Here is a 15,386-nt window from a genome sequence, read left to right as displayed (position 1 = left end):
ATTGAGTCCATCTAATCTATTTTGCCCAATAGAAGAACACTCTGATATCAGTGGGATATTCTAACAGAAGGAAAACAGATCATGTTACTCTCCACTCATTTTCCACCATTCTGAACATTGCACAAAGTGGAACTTCACAAAATTACAGAACATGGGCAAACCCTAGATGCTGAATGACTAGTGGGGATCAATCATTTATAATTTTGAAAGACGCCTGAAAATGCTGCTTTACCTACTGCTTTGTTTTAAGTTGGAAGTTCTTGAAATGAGATTCAAACTAAAATTCAGTGTGTGTATGTTAAACAGTTTAAAGATGCTTTGTGAATGGTAAGACACATTTATATCATGTTTTTGAAATATACAGAAATGGTAATTTTTAAATGAAGAGGTATCAGGATTTAAAAAAAAAAATTCAGTAGTGAAGGGATCAAAACTTGATTACCAAATAGTTAAATATTTTTTCCTAAAGCTGCATATTATGAGTGGGTTATTACTGCTATGGATTTTCTTTCATATTTAGTTTTTTTTATTCTACATTTAGGGAAACAGACATTAAGAAGAAACCTGGGCACAGACTGAGCAAAGCTAAACAGAGGAAAAAGCGAAAAAGAAACAGAAAAATGAAGCATGATCATGTTAAAATCACAGAGAAAAAATCAGATGGAGCCCCTTGTCATCTAATTCCAGATGACCAGGAAACATCAGAGAGTGAAGAGGAAGATTCAGAAGAAGAAAAAAGAAAATCAGTATTTACATTTAATGGAGATCCAGGAGACGAAGGTTGTGAAGGTCGTTCCAATAGTGACTATAATGAAAGCCCAAAATCTACAAAGCATCAAACAGGAAGTTTACCTATTGCTGTGTCTGAGACTTCAGCAATGTTAGCTAGTCCAGTGAAAAGTGACTTGTTTACAGAAGATGCTGGTCCATTTCTAATAAATTTGACATCTGCTCCTAATAAAAACATAATTGAATTTGAACACACACTTGATGATCAACACGGCTGCTACTCTGAAACCGATGATCAGGTGGTTGCTCATAACCAAAATAAAAACCTTAAGGAAAATGAGACCAATTCCTTAGATACAAATGATCACAGTTCTGTTCTAGTCACAGAATATAACAGTAAAGAAAATAGTGCTATGATGTTAAACAATCAAGATGAACTTACATCAGATCAAATTGCATGTGAACCTGACCTAGAAAGTAAATTGTTAAATGTAAGTAATGGAAAAAAAGAAACCCTGTCTCTCCAGCATGATTTGAAAACATCTGAAATTTGTGTTGTCTTGCCTGATAAAACCATGAAAGACAGACAGACATCAAAAAGGAATGAGAAAAATCCTTGGGCTTTTTTTTCAATTGATTTAACTGATATACAATTGCAGCTTGGCTCTGATAGGCCGGGTTCTTGTTCTTGGCCTGAGGGTGCCCATAAATTCATATGTGAGCAAAGACCAAAAAGAGTGAGGCGGCCCAAACAGGCCTATCCTGACAACACAGTAGAACAAACTCATGAATCTAATGAAGAATTAGAAAAAGAAACCAGTCTGCAAACATTAAATGAAGAGAGTGGCAGCGTAACACATGGTGGTCTACAGTCATCATTGATTGACAAAGTACATAATATTTCATTTATAGAGTCGGGAGTCACTGTTTCAAACTGCTTAACTGAAATAAATGTTCCAAGCAATGTAGGTACACCAGTTCCATCGAAGAAAAAAGGAAGATGCAAAAGGATTTTCAACTTGGCACCAAACTTTCATCTACCAAGGCAGATTGCTGTTAGTACAAAGGAGGGACGCAAGAATGCTCTATTAATGGATGATAACCTATCAGAAAATGTTTTGAAAACAGAACAAGAAAGAATTTCAAATAAGGACAATGGAAAGAGGAATGAGCAACACCTTGAATTTCAAGAACATCTAGCACCTTCTAATAATAATGTGACAGATTCTTCACTTAACCATGGTGTGGGATCTCTCTTACATAATAATCAGTTGGGACAATCTCTGTGTCTTTCAAAGAAAGCTGTTTCTTCTCCAGCTCAGAAGTTTCCCTCTAGTTTTTGTATAGTTTCTTCAACAAGTAGGGAACAAATTACAACTTTTAAACAAGAAAAAATACTTGATAAAAAAGAGAGTGAGGGAGAACAGTTCTCTTCAGCGCTTACAAATAGTCAACCAGATATTTTGTGTTCTGTTAAAGTAACATCTGACTGTCCTACATACCCTAATGTATTTGAAAGCTGTGGTGAAGATATACACAAAGCAGATGAAAGTAAGCCATCACAGTCCTCACAAATTGAAGCTAATCAAGATACTTTAAATACTAAATCCCATTTTTTGGGTCTTCCGTTATCATTGGGATTTGCATTTCAACTTGTAGACCTTTTTGGTTCTCCTGGATTTCCACTGGGTAATATTATTATTATTTATTATTATTTATTTTTAACAGTGCTTAATTATATAAGTCTCAGTTTCTTATTGCAACTAGCAATTACATAAATGTGATAATATATTGTAGCTGATCACTGCTTGCCAATATAGATACTTTTGATGGCATTCACTTAGTGTCTTGCAAATGGTACTTTGCACCAAGATTTTGCTTTTCAGCTCTGTAGATTATCTATTACGCAATGATCACTGTTTTCTTTTGTTAGCAATTTACCCTCATTGCATGATCTTGAGTAATACTGAGTACTTACTAACTTTAAATGCAAGGAATGATGTCCTTGTAGCTGTGTTGCAATTTCAGCTGCCCAAATACATCATACGAGTGAATTTTTAACCTGTCATTTAGGAAACTGCATGAAAACACGTATTATTTGGATTTGTATTTCTTTGTTGATAAATGTTTGTTTCACCTTTGTAATACAGTAGTATCCCTTTACTAATAATTTAAAATTATAGGGTAAAATTTTCAAAAGCACCTGCATCACATTTTCAAATGTGCCATAGGCATTTTGGAGGTTTAATTCCACTGCCTTTCAAACAGACATACGCTCTTAAATCACTTCAGCAGTATGAAAATTTTCCCCCTAATCAAATTTAATTTGAAATTGAAATTAAAAACAATAAAGTATTTTTTCTAGTACTGAACATATTCTTTTAATCATGCAATCCATACATTCAGATGTCATGGTTAGAAGGTAAATGAACAAACAGAGCTTGAATTTTCATATTCTAGTGTCATTTAATGTATACTAAGTCATGTAGTGTAAACCCTTTTAGAAAGATTGAACTGCTTAAGCCCTAATTCTTCAGAGTTAGGCACATGGTTAATTTTACCATGGGACTATTCATGTGTATATATCTGACTGTGCATAAATCTTTAGAGCCCTGCGCAGATTCAAAATTTGTATTTTCATCCAATCCGCAATCAGCAAAAATGGTCTGCGGACATAAAGCAGATATCCACAGATTTGCAGGGCTTTATAAAGGATTGATGTCACTTAGACCCCTGTTTAGCAAGGTACTTGTGAACCTTCTAACTCTCTAATTGTAGTCTCTCCTTAATGAAAACATTAACAATTGCTCCAGTGCAGCTGCGCCACTTTAAGTTTTCTTTGTGTAGCTGTTCTAACCCAATGACGGGGCGGCGGAGCCTTCCAAAAAGTGTGGGGTGGGGGGCCTGCCCCTCCGTGGCCCTGCCTCTTCTGCCCAAGGCCCTGCCCCTGGACAACCCAGAAGCCGGAGTGGGTCAGGAGCTGCAGGCCCTCCACCTACCTGGGGTGGGGGGGCCAAGAGCAGGCTCTGGCCCATGTCCACAGCCTGAAGGCCCCCCTCCAGCCCAAGGCAGGAGGATCCACGGCTCCCCACAGCTCCCCGAGCAGCTCTTACCCTGACATGGCTCTGGCCAGGGGAAGGGGTCTTGGAGCCACAGCCTGGCTATGGAAAGAGCCATGCACCCTCCATCTGCCCTGGGCCAGGGGACCTAGGAGGGGTGGGGACATGGGAAGGAGGCTGCTCTCGGCCACCTGACCCCGGGCTGCTGGAGGGTCCGTGGCATGGCACCCCATGCTACCCAGGATCCCCAGCCAGGCTCCAGCCTCCAGCCTAGATGGGGCCTCAGGTGGAATAGGAGGGGCAGGGGGGCAGAGCCTCTGGCAAAAAGTGAACGGACCAGACCCCGTCCACTTTCAAGAAGTGGGAGGGCCATGGCCCTCCGGGCCCCCCTATTCCAGCGCCCCAACCCTACGAGTGGCAGTAGCTATGTTGGTGGGAGAAGCTCTTCTGCTGACATAGTGCTGTCCACACGGGTGCTTAAGTTGGCATAAGTTATGTTGCTCAGGAGGGTGGGTAATTCACACCTGTGAATGACATAACTTATGTCGACTTAAGCTGTAGTATAGGCATAGTCTGAGGCACTGGCCACTTGTGATCATTTAAAGAACCTATAGCATTTTTCTCAGAATTATAGGTGTTAATTCCACTGTCCTGGCCATATTCTGATTTGAGTATCAATATTATTTCTTCTGCAATATTATTTCGTCTGCTGCAATTTCAGTCATGCATATTTTTCCTCATTGCCTGTCCTAAACTGTTGTGTACTGCTGCGTACTGTTAAGGCAACTACAATGAATGTGTGGGTCAATGGTTTCATAAAGCATTTAGGAATATTCCTAAATGAAAGGTACTATAAATGTTGTTTGTTGTTCTATTGGAAGGTAAATAGCTTTTTAGTTAACAAATTTATTTGTCACTTATTTACAGTTAACACATATAACAGAATGTGTATTCCATAAGCGTTTTACACTGTTTTTCTACAAAGCATTTCTTTTCAACTTCGAAGAACTTTCAGTCATTGAAGAACTCTATCAGGTTAAAAATATGACATATTTATAGAATAATTTCCATATACTATGTTAAACTTTGAAGAACTTTCAATCATTGAAGAACTCTATCAGGTTAAAAATATGACATATTTATAGAATAATTTCCATATACTATGTTAAAATTCCTCTTATAAATTGTTAAAACTGATAAAATTTTAAAAACTAAATTTACTTTTCATTTAAGATGTTTGTTTACTTTTTGCATTTTATTCAATTTAGAGACTTAAGTTTCACTTTTGTTTTTAGTGATTTTCCTAGTAAATTTCACTTTCCAGTTCCCATGCACTTGGACAAAGCTACAATTTTGGCAGTGTAAATAATGCAGGAAAATGTTTGGTTTAAAAAATATCTTTACATTGGCATTAAACAAAAATATAGACTTTTTTTTTATTGGTCCTAGGTTCTGTAGAAGCTTATTTGTATAAAACCTAAATTCTGGGCTTTGTTTGAGCTGGCAGTATCTCCTTCAGATATGCATGAAACCTGACAGAATATAATGCCATGATACTATTCTGATGGATCACTGCTTTATGTAACGAGGTATTAATAGTCAGCTGTGAAAATGTCTTGTTCTTTTTCAGAGTCTTTACTGCCAGATGATTACATAGTTCCTCTTGATTGGAAAACATCAAAGCAGATCCATTTACTATGGAAGACATCTGTGGAGGTATGGGTTTAAGTTGTCTGCAAGGCTTTCTTGTATTTTAGGAGTAAAGAGGCACCATTTACTTTAGGGTGTAACCAGAATTTTCTGAAGAAGTGGGCCCAGGTCACCTACCATGTCCTCATTGAGCCACCATCTCTCCTTCCAGAGTGAGACCATAAGTGGAAGAGGCAGTGTGAGAAGATGGCATCCTGGGGTTCTGGGAAGCAGGGAGCTGGGTCAAGGGGGTGCCGGGAGCCAGAGCCACATGAGAAGCTGCCATCCCAAGTCCCTCCCCTCCCCTCCCCTCCCAAGGACCAGCTGGGACCTTCCCTCCCCCAGGAAAGACTAGGGGAGACTGTGAATTTGTGTTAGCATCTATGCCCCTCCTGCTGCTCCCCCCCCCACCCCAGTCATTGTGCTTCTGGATTCAGTTCATGTGGAGAAAGAGTATTTCTTGCTGGTAGGTCCATGTTTTATATAAATGAATACAAACGGTGAAGGAAGAGGCATTATATAGATCCTGTCTTGCAAGCCCTGTGCAAGGGAGAGTTCTAACCTATAGCAGGGTTGAGGGTTTAGGTGGACAGAGCAGCAAAAAAACATATGAACCAGTCAACAAAAATAAAACTGCTCCCTATTGCTCAGGGTCCTTCTTTTTACCCCGCAGATACAGTCCTCCTCCTTCCTTTTCCTCCTCCTTCTACTGCCCTCTAATCAGACTCCACCCCCGGTATCTGCAGTTCCTTACCCATCACTTCAAGCAAAAATGCTCACAGAGTATGTGCTGAGTGGCTGACTGGGACTTAGCTTACTTTGTCTGATCAGAAACTGTAATTGTTTCACACTCTGTCAGTGCCCTCCATTCAGAGACCCAGCTCAGTGCCACTCCCCTCTGTCGGTGAAGAGAAAAAGAGCCTTTCTCCAAACCTTCCTCCCTTGTGGGGATAGATAAGAAGAAATCACCCTAAATGTGTTGAGGGGAGGAGGTGAATGAGCTTAGACTCATAGAAACTGGAAGTGACTTCAGGGAGGCAGATCTAGCTTATATGACTGATGAGGGCAATTATATGTATCTTATGATTTTAAAAACAAACTTTGTATTTGTGGATAATCTAAGCACTATACCCAAATGTACAGACACTCTTTTCTCAACCTATGTATTATATAATTTTTTTAACATTAGCTTTAATAAAATTCATGTGCTTGGAGGGTATACAAGGGAGAATTTGATTGATGGGATAATGTATAAGGTGTATGTGTGAATGGTGGAGGAATGAATTAAGGGAGACAAGGGAAATCAGAAAAATTATACTCTAAAAATAAGTTTAAGGGGAAACAGAATTAAAAAAGAAAAGTTATGCCAAGATAGCTAGGCAATGGAAAGGAAAAAGTAGAGAAAGGAAAAAAGAATGGACAGGGAACACAGTACATTTTAAAAAAGTTTAATGCTAGTGTTGTTTTAAATAATTGTAAAATGAGATAGAATAGCTGGATGGGTAGGGGAAAGTGGTGCACACATTGAAATTTCCTTAGAGGAGCAAACTGTCTAGGGCTGTGTCAGATCTCTGTGCATACTTAGAACCTCTCTCATTTAAACAGGAGTTTGGGTGAAGACGATTTTTAGGATGGGGCTCTGTATGTATACATATATTTATATACTGTTTCCAAACTTTCAGAAAGTAGCCTCTGCATGCATGGATATCTATATCCATACTTTGAGCATTGTCATTGGCACTTACAGTTGATAGAATTTACATATGCAAAACCCGTCACTTGCGTGCACAAGTGATAGACTGTCACATGTGCCTTCACATATGTGTGATCCAATAATATGCATGCAAAACAGAGGCTGGGTTTGGCCCTCTTAGAATATTTGTCCCACTATATACATATATACATATTTGAACATGCAGGCATTCTCTACTGGTTGAGGGTACAGTATAATTTCACATGTTAGGAAATACCCCATTATTGATAAAGTAGGACAATGCAGAGCTGTAAGTGTGAATGTAAACATAGTTTCATATTTCAATATTACATATTTGTATACTGTTTATACCAGAGTAGTTTAGTCAATAGTTGGACTGAATCATATTTCTGAAATAATTTTTTATATTTCTTAACCTTTTGTTTGTCACTTCTCAATGAAAGGATAGCCTATTACTAGGGCTGTTGTTTTATGGAGGCAACTTTTAGGAGATAATACAGGATAGTGTGATGAAAAGGACAAAAGCCTTGTAAATACAGTTTAAAAACTTAAGTAATATAATATAGAATTTGTTCTGTACACGGATTACTCAATTCCCCCCCCATCATCATATAGATTTTCTTTTTCTTCTTCTCTCCTTTATTATTGCTTATTTTATTTGTTTTTAGAGGAAACAGAAAAAGAATGGATTACAGAATGGGAATTCCTCGGCTGGTAAGCATAACTTCGTGAACAAAAAGAATGTAAACGTTATTTATTCAGTGCAACAATCAGTTAATGTAGAAGTAAGTAAGTTGAAAGTTACTGTGCAGGATTTTGTACTGTAGTGTATGGTATTAAATGTATGCCTCCATATACAGTATACATACAATGTGGCAGAGTTACAGCTGCTGTGGGACACAATTTTGAATTTCCTCACTTGTGATTTGAAATTCTCCAACTTAACAGTTTTTCTTATTAAATGAATCGAATAATTTTACTTTGAGTCTACTTGAATCCAATTCGGATGAAGCTTAAAGTTGTAGTGCATAGGCTTTCCTTTACTATATTCACTGCCTTGCCTTAATTATATTTAGCTGCTTTCATTATATTCAGCTGTAATGCAAGAAGCATACAGTATCCTATATCCTGTAAGACATTAGCTGAAGCATAAGCTAGTATAAGTGTGGTTAAGTAGGCTGTAACCCTTGGCATAGATTAATGGTTACCTTTAGATTTTAGGAACTAAGGATCGCTTGCTCAATGGTAGGAGGTAGAATGTTCCAGTAAGTGCTACCACAAGGAGCATGGAAGTAATAACCCCAGATCTGCTTAAGCAAGCGATGGCGGATATGAACATGAGTTGAAATTGTAGTTACATGTATCAGTATACTAACCTACAGAAAGAGGACACCTCAACATTAGTAGGATGAGGAATTACACATAAGGAAAAGGGGGACAACCCCTACTGACTATGCATTAGATATAGTGGCATCAGCATAACGTATTATAGAAGTTGCATGCCAGTCCATGGGCAGTAGGAGAGAGAAATGTAGCCCTTAGTAGGGACCAGAATGATGACCACTAGTGGTGAGGAGGAAGGTTATGGTGATGAGGAAGATAATGGCTAACATTTCAGGTCATCCTGCAAGGGATGGTGTGAGTATATGGATATTCAGATGTACATTCTGTAGTCTCTCTATCTCCCTTACTGAGTTAGAGTGTTTGTGACTTTGCTAAATGTATTAATAAACTATTTGGAAATATAGAAGAGTTCCAATTGTGTGAGTGTTGCAATTGTGCACGTTGGGGGTCCCAACTGTATAGTAATTTTAATAATACTGGGCCTGATCTTAGGACAAGAGCCTGTCAACCCTTAAAGTGGTAACTGGGAATTCTTAAGTAATCAATATAATAATACATAATCTATATATCGGGCTACAAAGTGGAAAACATGTTGTCTTAGATTTTATCTGTGAAGCGTTGGGGGTCATCAACTCTCATTGAATTCAGTGGGAATTGAAGACGACCAGCACCTCAATGGATCAGGCTCCTAGGCCTCGGAGGAAAGTGAGGTTTGATGAGAACCATCAAGAGCTATGTTAGGTGAAGGAATCCTGTAGTGTTCAGATGGCAGGAGCATGTTTCCAGTTGCCTCACACTGATTTTCATTTCTTAGGATGGGTGGGTCACGACTGACTTCCAGTCAATGTCCTCCTACTTTGGGGACTGGGAGCATCAAAAGCATCTATCCCACAATTCTGCTGTCTTCAGTGGGAGAGCTGGCTTCCAGCAGCCTCCCTCTGTAATCACCAGCTGCATCTATCCTCTCACTCTAGCGCATAGGATCTCTGAAGGCAGCTGGAGAATACCCTGCTGGCAGCCTTTCCCTAAAGGTGTCTGCTGCAGCAGCGTCTGGTAATGCACACTACTTCACATACTGTATGTATGTGTTCTAAAATACTATACCATACGAGAATAATCACGTCTAGGGAACAGCTTTTGGTGTTTAATATAATTGCACAAGTTGGCATAAGGCCTTCTAAAATTGTTGGAAATGCATGATATAATTATTTCCTGGAGAATGACAGATAACTTGGTGTCTGAAGTTGGGGACAGATCCAGTGGGAAAAGAGAGACCGAGGGTATGTCTACACTGCAATTAAACACCCAAATCTGGCCTGTGTCAGCTGATTTAGGCTCACAGGGCTCGGTATAAGGGGCTGTTTAATTGCAGTGTAGAAGTTGGGCTCAGGCTCTGTGATCCTCCCCCCTCGTGGTGTTCCAGAGCCTGAATTCCAGCCTGAGGCCAAACGTCTACACCTCAGTTAAAGAGCCCCTTAGCCCGAGCTCTTTGAACCAAATTCAGCTGACACGTGCCAGCCACAGGTGTTTAATTGCAGTATAGACATACCCTGTAGCTCTTGCCTTGGAAGTTAATTTGCTGGAGAGCCAAGAGAGATTCAGACCAGCAGGGAATGTGTGTAATTGTCAGGGCACAGCTGAAAAATCCAACAAACTAGATTAAATATTTTGTGTGTAAAATTGGTAACATTTGTAGTTTTCTAGGGCAATAATCTTGTTCTGTAAATAATCTTGACAAATAAAAATGACAAACTATATAAATTATACTTTGGGTGTCATTTGGCAAATTACAATCATATTTTTTTAGTTGGTGCCAAAACTGTGGAGAATACAAATAAAGATTGCCAAAAGAGTCAAGAATCTTCTGAAACCCTTCCAGAAACAAACCTATATCAACATGTAGTAGAAGAGAACTCCGCGACTTATCCAGACAACAAGCACTTGTATAACATATCAACCAATCTTGAATGTCATCTTAAACAGAAAAAGTCAACATGAAGATAAAGGTAACATTTTATAAAACTGTCATTCTTATGGATAATGCTGGTCTAAACAGCTGAAAAACAAAGATTATTCCATTCATTTATAATAAAATGATTTTAAAAATACTAACAGCTCATCCTGTCTGTAAGCACCTATGACTTTACTATAAGTAAATATTTAATTATTTATAGAAATTGGAACAGCTCCAACAGGAGAGACTGAGAGAGACCCATCCCAGAATAGCTACAGCCTGGTGTTTAGGGCACTCACCTGGGATATGGGAGACCCAGGTTAAAGTTCTTTCCAGGCAGAGCGGAGGATCTCCCACATTTCAGGAGAATGCCCTAGCCACCAGCCTATTGGCTATTTTGGGTGGGGAATCTCACTTTCTCCTTTTGACCAGAAATTCCATCTTGGACCTGAGAAACCTTCCTGATAAAAGTTTAATTGAAACTCATATGTTTCAACGTATTTTCTAATGAAAAATGTTTTATCGAAAAAATCCCAACCATCTCTACCTAACATTAACTCGTGCTAACGAACAACACATACTGTGTCTCGTGATCCAGAGGTTGGGAGATTCATTTCTTCAATCCTTTTAATTCTAACTATTCCAAATAATTATCTGATATTTTCCTAGATGATATTTCTCTAACCCATGTTTTGTAGGACAGGACACTGGCTGATATCTTAACCATAAAACTTGTTTATGTTACTATATTTCTAAGCAATACAGAATTAACCTTATTTCTGTATTTTGTGTATGTACAAGTATGTCTGTGTTTATGAAGATATGTGTGAACATTATGAGCGTGGGGAGAAAAAAATTTCCAAGCTCCCAAAAAAAAAAAATGTTGGTTTAAATAGAAGTCCTAAAATGTAATGAATATCATTATCATGACAGAGTAAATTTGGGGTGTGATATTCCAAATGAACTAAGGTGGTTATTTTTTACAATTCAATGCCTCTCTTGTGATACTATACATCCTACCTATCAGACTGTATGTGGATGGATGTTCAGTAAGTTCTTAGCTGAAGTATCTTCACATTTACCCAGAATGGAGTAAACATGGTTTAATTAACCTCATTGGGGTTTTTAAAATTTATGCATATAAATATAGACAGTGACAAATCCAACACGTGATCATGTCATCAAATGGTGAAAGGAGGAGTCTAATAACATTTGAGTTGTTGGTGATTGTGTTATTTTTCATTCTGCCATTTTGAACTCAATAGTGTGAAAGATCTGCTTTTAAGAATGCATAGTCAGGTATAATTACTTATAAATTAAGTTATAATTACTTAAACATACATGTGAGAGTACTGAATGTGTATGAGATGTGCAGGGATGTGTGTGAGAACTAGCTCTGAGGGGCTCACAAGAGCCTGTTGTTAAAATGTTGCCATCGGTTTGAAGGGAGGTAATCTCTCTCCCTCTCAAGAAATCACACATTTCCCACCTCCCCAATGGATGCTAATAAAGTAATCCAGTCAGAAGTGACATTCTGGAGGCTTTTAAAAAAAATACTCTGAAATATAAAAATCTTGAAATGGACCATATTTCACCAAATGTCAGGTATTTTAAAAATAAATTTCACAGAGGCGAAGACTCCTGGGAATTTCCACTGTAACCTCTTTAAATTACACAATGCAGTTGAATGCAGTGCTAATGCTATCATCATAGTCAGTATATTTTTGAGAAACATGTTATAAATATTTCTAGCAAAGTTCAGTTTAATATAAATCTGTTTGCCGAGTGGTGGTGCTTCCTTCCTTTAATAGCTTATGTGTTTCGTCTAAATGAATACATTTGTGTCTCTCTGCTCCTCTTTGCACACATATGCCTCCCAGAACATGGTTTGTTTCTGGTTAAGAGACAACATTTTTGTAAGAATTCCTTATCAAAACATTGACAACAAATCAGTGGTTGAATAACTTGTTCTGGGGAACAGGCAAATGACTATGATCAAAACTGCTACTGAAATAAGCATCTGTAGATCAATGGAAACAAGTGTTTTTATTTATTAGTTTGTATTACCATAGTAGTTAGAAGCTGTAATCAGGGACGAGGACCCTATTATGCTAGGTGCTGTACAAACACTGACAAAAGAAGGTCCCTGCCCCAAAGAGCTTCCAGTCTAAGACAAGAAACAACAGACAGGTGAATACAAAGAAACAATAAGACAGTATTGGTCAGGATGATAGGAATGGTCTTAGCACACCAGCAACCTAAGCATTGTCCAGTTTTTTTGCAGGCATCATAGAAAAAGAGAGTTTTAAGCAGAGTTCTGAATGAGGATAATCAGGTAATTTTCTGGATGTTTATGGGCAGCCCCTCCCAAGTGTGAGGGGCACCATAGAAGAAAGCACAAAAGTGCTTATTTGAAAATTTAAGAATTGGGCAATGAGGCCAGGATCATAAGCCAATCAGCGGCAGGGTACAACATCTTGACTGTGAATGAAAGAAGATAAGTAGGGAAGGGAAAGGGTGTGAAAGTCCAAGTAGCTTATGGAAACATGGACAAATTGCTAAGGATTGAATACAAAAGAACAGAGCAAACATGTAGAGACAAAATCATAAATGCTAAAGAACAAAATGAGTTACATCTAGCAAGGGACATAGAAGGTAAAAAAAAAAAAAAGAGGGTCTATAAATATATTAGGAGCAAGAGAAAGACAAAAGAAAGTATAGGTCCACTACTTAGCGGGAAAGAAGCTAATAACAGATGACATCAAGAAGGCTGAGGTGTTTAATACCTATTTTGCTTCAGTCTTCACTGAAACAGTTAATAGTGACCAGCTGCTTAGCACAAATAACATTAACAGCAAGGGGGAAGGAACACAAGCCAGGGAAGAACAGTAGAAGAATATTTAGGTAAGTTAGATATATTCAAGTTGGCAGAGACTGATGAAATTTACCCTAGGGTACTTAAGAAACTAGATGACGCAATCTCAGAACCATTAGCAATGGCCTTTGATAACTCATGAAGGACAGATGAGATCCCTGAGGACTGGATAAGGGCAAACATAGCATCTATTTTAGAAAGGGGCAGAAGGAGGACCTGGGGAATTATAGACTAGTTAGCCTAACTTTGATAACTGGAAAGATACTGGGAACAAATTATTAAACAATCAATTTGCAAGTCTAGACTAGAGGATAATAGTGTAATAGCCAACATGGATTTGTCAAGAACAAATAATGTCTAACCAATCTAATTTCCTTCTTCGACAGGGTAACTGGTCTAATGGGGGGCCGGGGGGGAGAACAATAGATGTGATATATCTTGATTTTAGTAAGGCTTTTGACACAGCCCCACGTGATATAATCATAAGCAAGCTATCAAAATACTGTTTAGATTAAATCACTACAAGGTGGGTGAACAACTGGTTGAAAGACCATATTCAAAGCATAGTTATCAATGGTTCACTGTCAAAATGGGAGGACATATCTAGTGGGTTCCCACAGGGGTCTGTCCTGTGTTGGGTAGTATTCTCCATTTTCATTAATTACTAGGCTAATGGAGTGGAGAGTTTGCTTATAAAATGTGTGGATGACACCAAGATGGGAAGGGGTGCTTTGGGAGACAGGATTAGAATTCAAAATGACCTTGATAAATTGGAGAATTGGTCTGAAATCAGCAAGAATAAATTCAATAAACGTAAGTCCAAAGTACTACATTTAAGAAGTTAAAATTAAATGTAGAAGTACAAAATGGGGAATAACTTGTTAGTGAGAAGTACTGCTGAAAAGAATCGGGGGGTTTTAGTGGATCACAGAATGAATATGAGCCAACAATGTGATGCAGCTGCAAAAAAGGCTAATATTGTTCTGGGATGTATTAATGGAGTATCATATGTAAGGCACAAGAGGTAATTGTCCCATTCTACTTGGCACTAGTGAGTACTGTATCCAGTTTTGGATGCCACACTAAGAAAGATGTGGACAAATTGGAGGAGTCCAGAGGAGAGCAATAAAAAAGATAAATGGTTTAGAAAACCTGACCTGTGAGGAAAGGTTAAATAAACTGGGCATGTTTAGTCCTGAGAGAAGAAGACTGAGGGGAGACCTGGTAACAGTCTTCACGTATGTTAAGGCTGTTATAAAGAGGATGGTGATCAATTGTTCTTCATGTCCACAGAACGTAGGACAATAATTAAAGGGCTTAATCTGCAGGAAGGGAGATTTAGGTTAGGTATTAGAACAAAAGTTTCCAACTATAAAGATAGTTAAGTACCAAGGGAGGTTGTGAAATCACTGTCATTGGAAGTTTTTAAGAACAGATGAGACAAATACCTCTCAGGGATGGTGTAATTTGCAGAGTTGTTGTAGTCATGTTGGTCACAGGATATTAAGAGACAGGGTGGGTGAGGTAATATAGAATCATAGAATCATTGAATATCATGGTTGGAAAGGACCTCAGGAGGTCATCTAGTCCAACCCCCTGCGCAAAGCAGGACCAATCCCCAACTAAATCATCCCAGCCAGGGCTTTGTCAAGCTTGACCTTAAAAACCTCTGAGGAAGGAGATTCCACTACCTCCCTAGGTAACCCATTCCAGTGCTTCCCCACCCTCCTAGTGAAAAAGTTTTTCCTAATATCCAACCTAAACCTCCCCCACTGCAACTTGAGACCATTACTCCTTGTTCTGTCATCTGCTACCACTGAGAACAGTCTAGATCCATCCTCTTTGGAACCCCCTTTCAGGTAGTTGAAAGCAGCTATCAAATCCCCCCTCATTCTCCTCTTCTGCAGACTAAATAATCCCAGTTCCCTTAGCCTCTCCTAATAAGTCATGTGCTCCAGCCCCCCTAATCATTTTTGTTGCCCTCCGCTAGACTGTTTCCAATTTTTCCACATCCTCCTTGTA

The 15,386-nt window shown here is 38.6% G+C and overlaps 1 protein-coding gene across 3 annotated transcripts in view; it reads left to right on the top strand.

Moving 5' to 3' along the window:
• The window catches only part of LOC141991173 (uncharacterized), a 135,203-nt gene that overhangs the window by 79,609 nt on the left and 40,208 nt on the right, over positions 1-15,386 (top strand). For 2 of the 3 annotated variants that reach the window (XM_074959386.1, XM_074959376.1), the window contains exons 7-10: positions 542-2,418; positions 5,419-5,504; positions 7,860-7,905; positions 10,343-10,541. In XM_074959386.1, coding sequence (XP_074815487.1) covers positions 542-2,418; positions 5,419-5,504; positions 7,860-7,905; positions 10,343-10,533 — 2,200 coding nt within the window. In that variant the 3' untranslated portion in view covers positions 10,534-10,541. Of the gene's footprint in view, positions 1-541; positions 2,419-5,418; positions 5,505-7,859; positions 7,906-10,342; positions 10,542-15,386 lie in introns of those variants that run through there. The other variant, XR_012640342.1, reaches the window with a different exon arrangement.

The sequence above is a fragment of the Natator depressus genome, chromosome 1 (assembly GCF_965152275.1).
Source record: "Natator depressus isolate rNatDep1 chromosome 1, rNatDep2.hap1, whole genome shotgun sequence".
Taxonomy (NCBI): domain Eukaryota; kingdom Metazoa; phylum Chordata; order Testudines; family Cheloniidae; genus Natator; species Natator depressus.
Note: the sequence above shows the minus strand (reverse complement) of the source record. Positions and strands in the feature narration are given on the sequence as shown.